General features: G+C 35.1%; 1 protein-coding gene across 1 annotated transcript in view; it reads right to left on the bottom strand.

Annotated features, from left to right (window-relative positions):
* The window catches only part of LOC145685392 (venom serine protease 34-like), a 109,425-nt gene that overhangs the window by 56,102 nt on the left and 38,374 nt on the right, over positions 1-14,949 (bottom strand). Inside the window, exon 3 of the mRNA XM_081757786.1 lies at positions 7,010-7,175. Within this exon, the coding sequence (XP_081613912.1) occupies positions 7,010-7,175 (166 nt within the window). The remainder of the gene's footprint in view (positions 1-7,009; positions 7,176-14,949) is intronic.

Genomic DNA, 14,949 nt, shown 5'->3' on the forward strand with positions numbered 1-14,949 from the left:
AGCTATCATTCCTTTATATAAAAATACTTAAAAATTACTTAATAACTCGTTTGTGACTTAATAACTTTTGAACCACCCGACCGATCTTCATCAAATTTTCAACATAGATGATATTCGGGACTGGAATTGCTTTTATCGTTTCCCAGTACAACTTAGTGAAGGAGGAGGAGGAGAGATATATCAAAATGATCGAAAATGACCGATATTAGTGTTGAATCCATAGTTTTCGGGGTCACTGCGACAAACAGTGACACTTTCGATGCAGTTTAAATCCAAATTGAGACATTGGTGTCCAGAATGAAACGTATTCTCCCCGTGTGAAGAACTGGTATTCTGCTAGCACTTTTATGATTCGGTATATATTCTGTATTTTTATATCTTTTATACTTTTGTCATCCTTTAATAAGCGAACTACGACAAAATTTGTTATTTAAAGAAGGATTAGGGAAATTAATATGCGTCGTGTCGAATAATTTAAAACATTTAGATTCCTGCTATGTTATTATAAATACAATTCATATTATTGAAATAAGTGCATTTCATACCTACTATCCAAACCTAAATTACTGTTTCGTATAACGTTATTTATTCATTTGAGTGCATGATTAGTTGAATAAAAATAAAATATGACCAAAGTAAAGAGTATTATTCATCTATGAGATAGTTTCGGCAATACATCATTGCCTTCATCAAGCACATTATGTTTTCCTAATATGTTCTTTTAAGTTCTTTTATCTACGTCACTCATTTTGTGACTACACATACCCGCCAAGCATTGTTTCCTGTATCCCTCCTTTTCAAACCTACCTCATTCCTTCTTTATTATCAAAGCATAACTAACTTTTCTCCACCTTCTTTATTCCTTTTTTTTTCAGTTTGTTCTTTACAATCTCTGATAATATCGGTCTTATTCTTGATCCCTGTTATTCTTGTTTTATCATTACCAACTAATTCCGCTATATATTTTTTAAGGTTTTTCCAATTTTTTAGGGCCTTTTATGACTTCCTTTCTGCCACTTTCTTATTTTTTCCTTTCATTTTCTCTTCCACATTCTTCTTATGCTCGGAAATACCGCTTTATTATTTACTCTGAACATCAACATTTTTCTTTCCTTATTTATACATGAGCTATCAGTCCTTTCGCCTCTTCTATGATCCTTATGCTTACTTTCTTGTCCTCTTATTCCTTCTGCTATCTTCTTTTTTTCTGTTCAAAGGTATTGTTTCTACAGTTCATCACTGGTCTCAACTTCACTTCCTTCTTGTATACTTTCAGAAAACTCTTCATATTCGTAATTCTGTCTTTGTCATCTAGTAATTCCTTATAATTTTTTTCTCTTTCCATTTTCCATACCATTTCTATCGCTTCTTTCTTCACCTTCCTTCCCCTATCTCGTCACACAACTTTTCTAATTTCTTCTTATACTATTTCTCTTCCATCATGGCCATTGCTCCCTTTTTCTCTACTTGTTTGATTGGTTGATTTGGAATTTAGCATCCTTTTCATCACCGAGATTGTATGAGACATGAATCTACAGATTAACGTGAAATTCGAACCATATGAGCATCCACCGGGAATCGAACCTGGATCTCCTTCTACGCTATTATATGACCACATACTGTCTGCTTGTTGTATTATGATCTTTTTCTTAAGATCTTTAACCCTTCGTTTTATTCTAAGATTTCCTACTCTCCTGTTAACATTTTTTGATTATTTCCACTGCTTTCTTTCTTACCTTATTTCTTTCTTCCTCTTTTTTCAAATCCATAATAATTTGTTCCACAGAATACACAAGTTATCTTGCTTCTGTCTTTTCTTCTTTCAAAGGATTACCACACGTCTCACGAGGAAGGTCCATAAACCGTGAGAGTTGAATTTTGATGAAAATTTATGCCAAGATTCAGTTCAAGTTGCTAAGTAACGTAGTAATAGTCACTCGATGCGCAAATGCTTCGTTGAGCCGCTACACCGACGCCATCTTGAAATCCAGTGGGCAATGTCCAAAAATACCCTTTTGGCACAAAAATGAAAAAGCTTTTGATAGATCTGACTTTAGTATTGTAATCCAAGGTAGACCATCTATATGTGGGAGTACTTCCAGTGCATAGTCGCTATCTTGAAAGGCGCCATATTGAATCGCCGTCAAATATGATAAATAGCAAGGGGGTCATGTGGGGTATCAATTAGCACTGGAATTTACTCCTGAATCCATTTCCGTAACCAAAGTTTTCACTTCAGAATTAAGAGGTCTCTTACCCACAGGAATATATAAAAAAAAACTGTGCGAGTTAGACTTGTGTTATGAAACAGGTTCGTGCGAGCATTTGCAGGATTGTAACTAATGCAGTAGTTAATGAAGTACAATAGCCACTATACCAATCCGATCTTGAGACTAGTAAGAGAAATCGTTAATTAAATTGAAACGTCTGTAGTGAAAAATTGAATAGCAGCATGCTACAAGTTATACCTATTTCAAAGTGCGATGGAATAGACTGCTGGTCGATGAAACACATGCCTAATAGTGCTGACGAGCAGAGAATACCAAAGGGATTGTTCGGAAATATATTAGAAAAATGATATGAACTGGTGCATATTATTTGAACGACCAAAATGGTTTGGATTCCACTATAATCAGTAGGTCCACGTCTCCTTTAGCGTAGCAGGCATACGTGTGGGACGTTGAACTTTATCAAACCAAAAATCTATTTTAGGCAATTTTACATGGTCCATTATAGTGTGTTTTCTTCTCTAATCTTGACATCTTACGCAAAGACCATAATTGTTGCAGAATATTGCATACTTTTCCAATACTCATACTTGACAACCTATAATTTACCGTGTATATTACGAAGAGTAAAAAACTTTAATGTATTTATTGCCAGTTTGTCTAAATACAATCGATTTATTGCTGCCGCATTGAACAATGAAGTGGATTTAAATTATCAGTTCACAGCCAATTCTTAGAAGAAGATACACCTGGAAACTCAGAATTCACTTTTCTTGTGTCTGTTCTGCTATTATTGATAAGAGAATACATACATACCTGCTAAAAATAGATGGCAATAAATATTACAAGATTCAATACCAAGTTGCAATCCATAAAACAAGCCTCTTTCTTGCTTTTCCTAGAATATTAAATAATTAAATATCTGCATCTTCCCACCTTTAACGATAAAATACTTGCTTATAATAAGGGCAAGACTAGTTTTCATATCAAAACTGTGATAAATAACTAATTGTAGCAGGTGTTCACTTGTTCCGTGTACAAGGTATTTGTAAGAATCTCCATAAAGAAAATGCATTCTGTTGTGTATCATCAATTTTGTGCGCCAGTCCTAAAGGACATGCTTGCATATGCATGGCAGAAATGTGAGTACGTAACAGGAGCAATAGTTCATTCATTTACAAATGTTCTGGAGACTAGTGAAAAATAGTGTCTGTGGTCATGAAGATTGTGACGAAAGTGCATTTGTTAAGTGTTTGCACTGCTTCATGATGCTGTGTGCTAATCACTTCGTTTTGGATATCCATCATCACAACAGAAGAGCAAAAGGTTAGTAGATTATTTGCTTATGTGCACCAGTTTATATTATTTTTCTAATAATTTTTCTATTATTTTTCTATTAATTTTCTAACAACTTCAAGACATATTCTTGTAAAGTCACATGTGCCGTCGCAACTAACTTATATTACAGCATTTAAATGCTATGCATAATCGCAACACACACATACTCATATATATAGCGCACTTTGAAATAGGTATAACTTGTAGCATGCTGCTATTCCATTCTCCACTACAGACATTTCAATTTAATTAACGATTTCTCTTACTAGTCTCAAGATCTGATTGGTATAGTGGCTATTGTACTTCATTAACTACTGCATTAGTTAAAATCCTGCAAGTGCTCGCACGAACGGTGGGTAAGAGACCTCTTAACTCTGAAGTGAACACAGATATGTAAACTTTGGTTACGGAAATGGATTCAGGAGTAAATTCCAGTGCTAATTGATACCCCGCATGACCCCCTTGCTATTTATCATATTTGACGGCGATTAAATATGGCGCCTTTCAAGATGGCGACCATGCACTGGAAGTACTCCCAGATATAGATGGTCTACCTTGGATTACAATAAGTCAGATCTATCAAAAGCTTTTTCATTTTTGTGCCAAAAGGGTATTTTTGGACATTGCCCACTGGATTTCAAGATGGCGTCGGTGTAGCAGCTCAACGAAGCATTTGCGCATCGAGTGACTATTACTACGTTACTTAGCAACTTGAACTGAATCTTGTCACAAATTGTCATCAAAATTCAACTCTCACGGTTTATGGACCTTCCTCGTCAGCGTTTATGCGGACCTGTCCACATTTTGAGAGGCAAAATTACTGTCCACACACTTCGTTATGCTAGTGTGAACATATTGTGATATTTAAATTTGTAACTGGTTAAACCTATACAGCGTGACTTTATTTCTTATTATTGTGCTTATTACACGCTTTCACATCAGGGTATCAACCAGGCAGGGAAGACAGTACATTCTAAATACAAGTGTGTTCGCATTTAGGCCATTCAGAATATGGTGATCCTATTTTTTTTCCCACTTCGAACTTAATTAACTAAGGATTTTTCTTCTTCCTTTAGTTCCATGTTTCCTATTATCACTATTCACTCTCCCTTCTTTTCTTGTTCTCCCCCTCCTCAGTATAACCTGTCTGATGAAGGCAATGTTATATTGCCGAAACTGTAACATAGATTACCGGTAATAATTGTTTGCTTTGGTCAGATTTGGTCAGACGTTAGCAATTTCTACATTCGTGTTTCCTATCTCTAGATTTATATCAGAATGAAGAAAGATTATCATGACGCTGATGGATTGTCATTACAATTGTGGTTACAATGCACAACCACAAATTTTTGTTACACAAAAGATTTGTGAATTTAAAAAGTTTACTTTATTATTTCTGATTTGAATTCTTATATTGAATTTTTAACTCCAAACATTTTTCGCGAACAAGGTGATTATGGTCGAATAGAATTCCGGATCAATAATTGACAACCTTTTTTTTTTTTTTTTTTTTTCAAATGTAAGTTTAGAAGTCACAATTTGCAACCTCGGTGATCTTTAGAAGTTATGCTTTTGTACGTTTGAAATTTAACGTGTCCGTAAAATGTAAAATATTTTGGCACTTGAAATGACTTGAATTAGTCTGACTATCAATTTTGGATTAAACCTCCTGTAGTCTTTAAGAATACAGGATAATTATAACCAATATTTTTTTATTCTTTAAAAAATCCTTCATTAAGTGTAAATCTAGTATAGAGGTAATGAAATTTAATAACAGGTAAGGAACACTAAGACTGAGTTAAGAGATTCAGGTTTGTCAACTTCCTGTTCATACCGTTTCATTAAGACTGACTGTCCTACTACGTGGATGTGCAGTCGTCGTTGAGTTCAATCTAACATAGAAGTCACGGAAATACATTTATAGATAAAAAAAAAAAAAAAAGATTATAGCTCGGTTAGTTTCTCTCAATCGGACTCTGAGTGTTGTTTTCCGATCTCCGATTTCGGTTTCGAATTTTTAAAATTCTATACAGGGTGATTCTTTATAGGTTTCACAACTTCAATCCGTTATAATTCTTTATTGAAACCAGATAAGACTAGGTTTATATGTCATTGTATTGCAAAACACTTCAAGTTTTTTGTGACAAATCCATTATGTCTCAATGTGTGCACCTGCGGTCATCCAGGACACATCCCAGCGAAAGTCGATTTCCTGCTAAACAGTAGCCAACATTTTGGGGATAACTTCCGCGATGGCTGTTGTGATGCTAGGTTTCAGTTCATTAACATTACCAGGTAGCGGAGGGGTGTACACCTTATCTTTCACAAACCCCGACAGAAAGAAGTCAAGTGGCGTGTAATCTGGAGACTGTGGCGGCCAGGCAATTGGTCCACCACGACCTATCCACTTATCTGGGAAACGCTGATCAAGAAATTCCCTTACGTCTATCAGGTAGTGCGGCGGGGCGCGATCTTGTTGCCACTACAAGCGGCCATCATGGTCATCTTCATCTGTGGAACAAGGAAGTTCTGGAGCATATCAAGACAGGCCATGCCGTGATGGTGCTCTCAGCAAAGAAGAATGGTCCATACACCTTTGCTCTGGAAGCAGCGCAAAACACGTTCACTTTGGGGCTGTCACGACCCAGCTCTACGTACGCATGTGGACTTTCTGTGCTCCAAATAAGACAATTATGTGTGTTGATTCGGACGGAAAGATGAAAAGTTGATTCATCACTGAATACCACAGTGTTCAAGAATGATTCATCACCACTAATGCGATCCAACATGGTAACACAGAATTCATGTCGGGTATGTTTATCCGCTTCACTCAATGCTTGAACCAAGGACAGTTTGTGTGGCTTCATGGGCAAACGTCTACGCAATACACGCCAAATAGTGGTCTGAGAGATATCAGCTTCTTGTGATGCACATGGTGCAGATTTTCGAGGGGTCTGCTGGGTGGTTCCTTGCCGTTGCCGTATTATGTGCGAAACGTACGCTGTACACTCGTTGCTGACTTCGTTTCTTCAAACCAAAACACGCACTTAGTTCTTTCCGTACCAGTTTCCATTTTCAACGACTGACCGGTGACGCCACGTGTGGTCAGCTCCGCAACAACTACTCACTACGTCAGTCAAACCTGAAGTGTTTTGCAGTATAATGAATGACATATAAACCAAGTCTGTATGTGGTTTCAATAAAGAGTTATAACTGATTGAAGTTATAAACCCTATAAAGAATCACACTGTATGTGTTTATTGTTTCTTGCTGTTTAGTATATTTTCTATTATATTTAATTATACGTAAATTCAATCCATATAATCCAAGATTCCTGTAACTGGGAAGATTTCGCTGTTAGAACTAAAAGGGAATAAAATATAAACAACGTAAATAACGTAAATTATTACTATTATAACATATCAGAACAAATGAGCACTTACCCATATACACAATGTGCTGCTGTAAGAACATATCTGTTACTGATTAATGTTCCACCGCATAAAACCTGTCCTCCAGGTCTAAGAAGAACAACAAGCCAAGGATACTTATTACGAGTCAGTGTTTTCCCACCAATAATGCGAAGGGTGGGATTTGTCCATCCACACTCTGCTCAACAGTCAAATGAAAAAAATGCAATTTATCAGTTTAACTACATATTATATTGTTCAAAAGAGAAATGATAACTAAAAGAGAATTATTTTCATTGAGTGCTTGAGCTGAAATTGGTCAAATTAACAAAAAATTGGCTACTTACCAATGAATCCTCACATGGAAAGCCTAAATATTTTTCAAACGTTTCGGAACTCACAGCTGGTTCCGGCCTCAGTGGCAAGGTCTAAAGGATTAAAAGGAATAGGAGATAAAAGATGTAAAACAAGGAATACATACCACTAAATAAATAAATGTAACGTAAAGAGTAAATCCTGAAATAGCGAGCAGAGCGAAGTGCAAAAGGAGTGATCTGAATCGAATAAAGCGCGGTTTCTATGTTACGTCACTGGTGCCAGATTCAAAGTAGGCATCACAGGTAGGTACCCAAATTCTATCAATGTTGTCAGTATCCAGATTAAAAGCAGATTTGTATTTATGAATAAAGAATGATTCTTTAATCTCCCGTTGTTTCCTTGTTTTTGCTGAACCTACTACATTAATCTGTTTTATATTATGTGTGTATTGTTTTAAATAAAGCAACGATCCCGACATGCCCTCTTCTTGTGACTTTTTTGATTATCTAACATGTTCCTTATTTCGAGTGTTAATATTGTGTGTTAATAAATAAATCTAGTGCTTTTGAAGTCATGCAAGATTCACTCTATTTCTCCAATTTTTTTTTTTTTTTTTTTTTTTTTTAAATGGAAAGTATTAGATTTCAGTCCATCTTTACGCAACATTGTTTGCAATGCACAGAGTAGAGCACTAAATCAGATTATTAGATTAAAATACTTTTTAGTAAACAGTCTCAATAATTACTGCTATCAAATATGGTTGTCTTTAACATTTTGTACTGACCCGTTAGACGAACATATTTTACAGAACAGATTGCATTCTAGATTACGAATGAAGTGCAAAATTAAACTTGTACGCTTGGAAAGAAAAATCACTCGTCTGGGTGGTACCTTCGTTACCAATAAACGCAAACCAACAAAAATAGATTCTGATTCACCTGTAGAATTATTTTTTTAATTTTATCGATAATGACGTACTTAAGAAATTCTATCAGATTTTTAGGTTAGGTTTAAAATTTAGTTACCGTCTGCTTTCTATCCCATTGGATGGGATAATTTGTTCTGTTGAAAGGACTATGATATAAATTCCGCGCAGTCTTTCAGAAGTGAATGTTTGGCCAATATCAATATATTTTAATACTTGCACAGAAAAGTAGGTCCACATTCAAAATCTAGATATGCACATAGGCTTATTATACAATTTTTAAAAAAAATTTAATAAACATGAAATCTGGTGATTAAAGGCTGATAAAGAGAATCAATATGTTATTATGTCAAAACAGAGATATGCTTTCGGTATTTTAAAAACAGCAGAAAAATGCATTTTTGTTTCACATCCCCGTATTCCATTACCACAGGTTATAGACATGGTACAGTCGACAATTGATACTTCTCCACTTTTAACTTACTTCGAAAAAGATATGATAAAAATACATGCATCTAGTCTTCCCATTATTTATGGTCTTCCGAAATGCAAAGCCCGCCATTCCCCTTCGCCCGATCATATCAGGTTTCAATCATCCAGCTTATTTACTATCCAAATGGGTATATAAAAAACTTAATGATTAATGATTACTTAATGAGTGGTTTCAAATACGTTGCGAAAAATAGTCTGCACGTTAAACAACAATTATCATCATTTGTAAATGCCAATGCCATTTTACTTGCATTCATAGACGTTGTTGATATGTATCCGTCCATACCACTGGAACTTACTATCAATAGTACACGATCCTAGTTATTACAAAATGGCCCATCTGCCTATGAAACCAATTTTTTATTACAATTACTTGAGGTCTGTTTAACAACCAATGTATGGCAATTTGAAAATCATTACTTCTCTCAGAATGATGGCTTAGCCATGGGCAACATATTATTCCCGATATTGTCCAATATTGTTTTAAATCAGATTGAAACTTGTATTTGTAACGTATAGGAACCACCATCTAAAATGTAACGATTATTAACTTATTATTCTTACACGTTACATTTAGACCACAGTTCGTGTAGATTTTAAAATATGTCAACACGATTAAATTACTCTAAATTAGACACGTCACTTATATCTCTATTACCTTTTTATTATTTTCGCAACTCCATTAATAATAATCTTCTTTTTCGGTCGTCATAGCAACCTTTACACAACTATTTACTGTTACGGTAACTAGGAGTATAGTTTATACATTTAAAACCAACATAGATTTTAGGCTACTACCATTAAATCTTATTTCTTTATATTTTAGAATCAACAACATATTATCTCTTTTCTTCTTCTTCTTCTACTCAACAGATTGTGTACTTCTACGCATCATTGCCCAAAATCAAGATATGAAAATTGAAGTAATTTATCGCATAGATATACAATATCGTTGTATATATGGCTCCCGACGAGGACTTCTTGAATTTGTTACAATTTAAGAAAGAATCCTGGACTGTCACATAATTTTACATACATGGTTACATTACTTTTCGAATAGCCCTCATATATATATATATAAATTTCATTTTATCTCATATTTATTTAACAATTAATTCCATTTTAATTGTATAAAATTATCGATGAAGAGGACTAATTTTTAAAAAATATGATCAATTTATTAATTATTTAGGTCCTAAAATAGATTCTTTAAATCAATATTATGGGAGCTCATTGACGAATCAACTCAGTATATGCTGACATACTATATAACTTATTTCTTCCATTTGGGCATAATTAACATAGCTTTGATAAACAATATTTGTATCGATGCATAGATGTAAATAGCATAGAATTCAGAAGAAGCACGAATTACAAAGAAATTATAACAATACACAAAATGAATCAAAATAACCAATATCATAACAAGGATTAATACGAGTAAAGGAATTATTATATCAAGAACTAGCAAAGTTTATGTGGGTTAGAATACAATATAACATGTTTTATTTATTAAGGCATAGTTAGCATAACTTTGGTAGGCAATATTCGTATTCACTTACATTAAGAACATTATTTATATTATCGGTATAGAATTCAAACAAAGTACGAATTACAAATGAAATCATAATTGTATTCAATGTGAAATTAAACAAGAATTAATCAAATATGCCTTGACGGACGCCACAACTTTAGCTTAAGTTACATTGCCAAAGGGTTCAGTTAAGTTGCATTGAATAGCACAATCTTGATTACTGTTCTGTATATTAGGTATTCCTCCAGATCTTTGATTTCTATTTTGATAACTTCTGCCACCTATAAAATTGTTACGAAATCCATTTTGTGTAAAATTAAACTCATTATTCGCATGGTTCCTAAATGTATCGCGATTATTGTTCCTGTTTCTCTTAAAATTAGATTCGGTTCTATTACCGGTAACATTGGGTTCAGCTCTATTCTCATTACAATAGAATCTATTATTATTTCTCGCATTAAGAACACCTTCTCTGACATTGATATTGCGAACAGGTACATAACTAACTTGATTACGATTAGCATAAGCTTAATTTCGATTACTATTAACTTCCAACATAGATTGAGTTTCAAAATTCTGCACTATCATAATAAGGTGATTGAAATTAACGCATTGTGCAGAAATCAACATTTGTTGCAACTTAAAAGGTAATAAGATTTGGATTGATGCTATTACTCTTGATTCCTGTTGGTGTGGATTGATTAATTTCAATTCGTTATATAAGGATATTACAAAATCAGTGAGACTCTTATCTAATTTTGGGTTATAATGTCTATTTCGAACTAAGGCATCTCTATTGGCCAACATGAAATCATTTTCAAAATTGGAAAGTAAGGCATTTTAAAATCTAAATAATTATGTAAATTACTTCTGATTGCTTTAAACCATACGAAACACGGTGGTAATAAAACATGAGGCAGAATTTAAAAAGAAATTAGATCGGTCTACTCCAATTCACATTCTTCCTCGAACTTTTCTAAGAATGTTCTGGCTGGGATGTCATCTGTTTTTCCACTAAATTTTGTTAAAGATCTAATTTCACTGAATCGAAAATGATTACCTGTACTATAATGCTTACAATGCTTGGGATTTACGGGAATGTGTTTCGGGCGCTGAAATGGATGATTTCTTCTCCCATTTCTCTCTATAGTAGCTTCACTGTCGTCTTGTTCTGAATATCCTTCCGATTAATTATTATCTTCCACTACTGCTCTAGATCCATATGGAATAGGTTCACCGTTGATAGCCGGAACTCGATCACTATTTGGAGTATTACATTTCTCTTTGATCGCCTTTACTTCTTGCAATTTCCTCTGATTGGTATGCTCATTAACTACAGTTTCCACAACTTCCACCGAACTTTGTACATCAGCAAATCGATGTAAAATCTATTCCATCTTATGATCTGTTTGTCCTAATTTGGAATGTATTTGTTGATTTATTTGCTCAAATTTAGCATCCACCTGTTGTAGTAGTTGATGTGTTATGGATTGAGTTATTTGGTGGGACATTTGCTCTAGCTGAGTATTCATTTTTTGCTGTTGTTGCGATATCTGGTGTGACATTTGCTCTAGCTGAGTATCCATTTTTTTGCTGTTGCTGAGATATTTGCTGGCCAAGCTGTCTTATAAAATCAGTCACGTTCGTTGAAGAGTTCATACTTGTTAGCTCTACATCACCTTCTTCATTTATATTTTCATTTCCAGAAACACTCATTTTTATGTTTCTATAAATCCTTTTCCCACTTCTGAGCAAAGTATACTCCGTGTCGAATACTAAGCTGAGACTGCTTTATTATACTTCAAAACTAATCTCAAGGTCCTGGTCGGTAAACCACCATTTAAAATGTAACGTATAGGAACCACCATCTAAAATGTAACGATTATTAACTTATTATTCTTACACGTTACATTTAGCCCACAATTCGTGTAGATTTTAAAACATGTCAACACGATTAAATTACTCTAAATCAGACACGTCACTTATATCTCTATTACCTTTTTATTATTCTTTTCGCAACTCCATAATAATCTTCTTTTTCGGTCGTCATAGCAACCTTTACACAACTATTTACTGTTACGGTAATTAGGAGTACAGTTTATACATTTAAAACCAACATATTAATAGATTTTTAGCTACTACCATTAAATCTTATTTCCTTATATTTTAGAATCAACAACATATCTCTTTTCTTTTTCTTCTTCTACTCAACAGATTGTGTACTTTTACGCATCGTTGCCCAAAATCAAGATACGAAAATCGAAGTAATTTATCGCATAGATATACAATATCGTATATTTTACAGCAGGATATATTTAAATACATTAGATATTACCATTATGCTAATGATATTTTACTACTTGTACGTGACGAAAATCACTTGTACAAATATTTGAACAATTCAACAATCAGCATCCTAGGCTGAAGTTCACCCTTGAACGTGAATCTGATAACTGTCTTCCATTTTTAGACTTACTGATTACCCGATCACATAACTAATTTATAACAAAAGTATTTCGAAAAGCTAATGCAGGCACTACTTACATACGAGGGAGGTTCAATAATTATTGTCCCCGGCATATTTAAAATACTTGAGCTGGGATGGCTGATAGGGGATATTGTAGCCTAATGTCTTAGATGCCTATATGCTAAATTTCAGGACCATTGCTGCTATATTAATATTCTTTTTTGTCGTTTCAGGTGTGAGAGGTGGCACCTAACTTGAAAAATGGAGAAAACCGAACAACGAGCTGTCATCAAGTACCTCCAGAAAAAGGGATTAAGCCCAAAGGAGAGTCATGAGGACATGATCAGTGTGTTGGATGATGGGGATCCTTTTTACCAGGTGGTAAAGAACTGGTGCCGCGACTTCCGTTGCGGCAGGGAATGCTGTCAACAGGCCCCTGGTGCTGGTCCTCCAACAACAGCATGCACCCCAGAAATCATTGATGCTGTGCATGATACGTTTATACCAGACAGACAAATCACGGTGCAACAGTTAGCAGACATTATGCACATCTCTGTAGGCTCAGTGGGAACCATTATGCATGAACACTTTGGATTCAGAAAGGTCTCAGCGCGATGGGTACCCAAAATGTTATCTCGTGAAAATCAGAAAGACAGAGTTCGATGTTGAAGGGCTGGTTTGGAGGTTAGGGGGCAGACCTGAAACAGTTCTGTAATATATTTGTGACAGTGAATGAGACGTGGCTCCACTATGATCCCGAGTCCAAACGACAGAGCATGGAGTGGCGGCACAGCAGTGCGCCTCCCCCACGCAAGTTCAAGGTGCAAGCATCAGCACGCAAGGTTATGGCCACAATTTTTTGGGATGCGAATGGTGTGCTTCTTACTGTCTACCTGGAGGTTGGACACACTATCACGGGGGGCTATTATCCAGCTCTAATCACTAAGTTACGCGAAGTAATCAAGGAAAAACGGCGCGGGATGTTGCAGCGAACAGTGCTGTTCCACCAAGATAATGCTCCGGCCCACAAAAGCCATCTTACTGGTGCCGAAATCCATGCTGCTGGTTTTGATGTGTTAGAACATCCTCCCTACTCACCCAACCTCGCCCCTAGTGATTTTCTTTTGTTCCCAAAGTTGGAGGAGTACCTCAAGAGGAAGAAGTTTCACTCAAATGCAGCTGTTATTGAAGCTGTGGAGGAATGGCTCACGGCTCAGCCAAAGACTTTCTTTGAAGCTGACATAGTGGCTTTATAGCATAGGTGGAAGAAGTGCATTACTACGAAAGGTTCCTTTTTGGAAAAATAATACTGCTTATGGGTCAGGGACAATAATTATTGAACCACCTTCGTACATCAACAGTCAACTCATCCGCCATTGTACAACGCCAATATTTGGAAGAATTTCTTTCGCAGGCAATATTAATTTGTGATCGTCAGAAAGATCTTAATGATGAAATACAGTTTTTATACAAAATAGGCTAAAAATGGTTATAAGTTGTGTACTTTACAAAAGTAGTTTAATCAAACACATAGATTATTGCAAGCCCCTCCCAAAAAAAAACAATTACTTTCAAAGCAGCAAAATCTTGGATAGGAATTCCTTATTTTCCACAATTATCGACAAAAATTCAACGTATTCTTGCAAAACATAATATATCTGCTTCAAGCATCCCCCCAAAAAGTCTGACCGGATTTAAAAGTTATTTTATTGATCGTCTAAATTAGTCAGGCATTTACGCGTTTAATATGAATGTGACTCCTCATATATAGGCCAAACGAAACGCAATATTAACACTCGAATTAAGGAACATGTTAGACAATCAAAAAAGTTACAAGAAGAGGACATGTCGGGATCGTTGCTTCATTTAAAACAATACACACATAATATAAAACAGGTTAATGTAATAGGTTCAGCAAAAACAAAGAAACAACGGGAGATTAAAGAATCGTTCTTTATTCATAAATACAAACCTGCTATTAATCTGGATACTGGTAACATTGTTAGAACTTATGTATCTACCTTTGATGCCTACTTTGAATCTGGCACTAGCGACATAACATAGACACCGCACTTTATTCGATTCAGTTCACTCCTTGCACTTCGCTCTGCTCGCTATTTCAGGATTTACTCTTTACGTTACATTTATTTATTTAGTGATATGTATTTCTTGTTTTACATCTTTTATCTCCTATCCGTTTTAATCCTTTAGACCTTGCCACTGAGGCCGGAACTAGC

This window comes from Thermobia domestica, chromosome 5, assembly GCF_964235325.1.
Source record: "Thermobia domestica chromosome 5, izTheDome1.hap1.1, whole genome shotgun sequence".
NCBI classification, from domain to species: Eukaryota; Metazoa; Arthropoda; class Insecta; order Zygentoma; family Lepismatidae; genus Thermobia; species Thermobia domestica.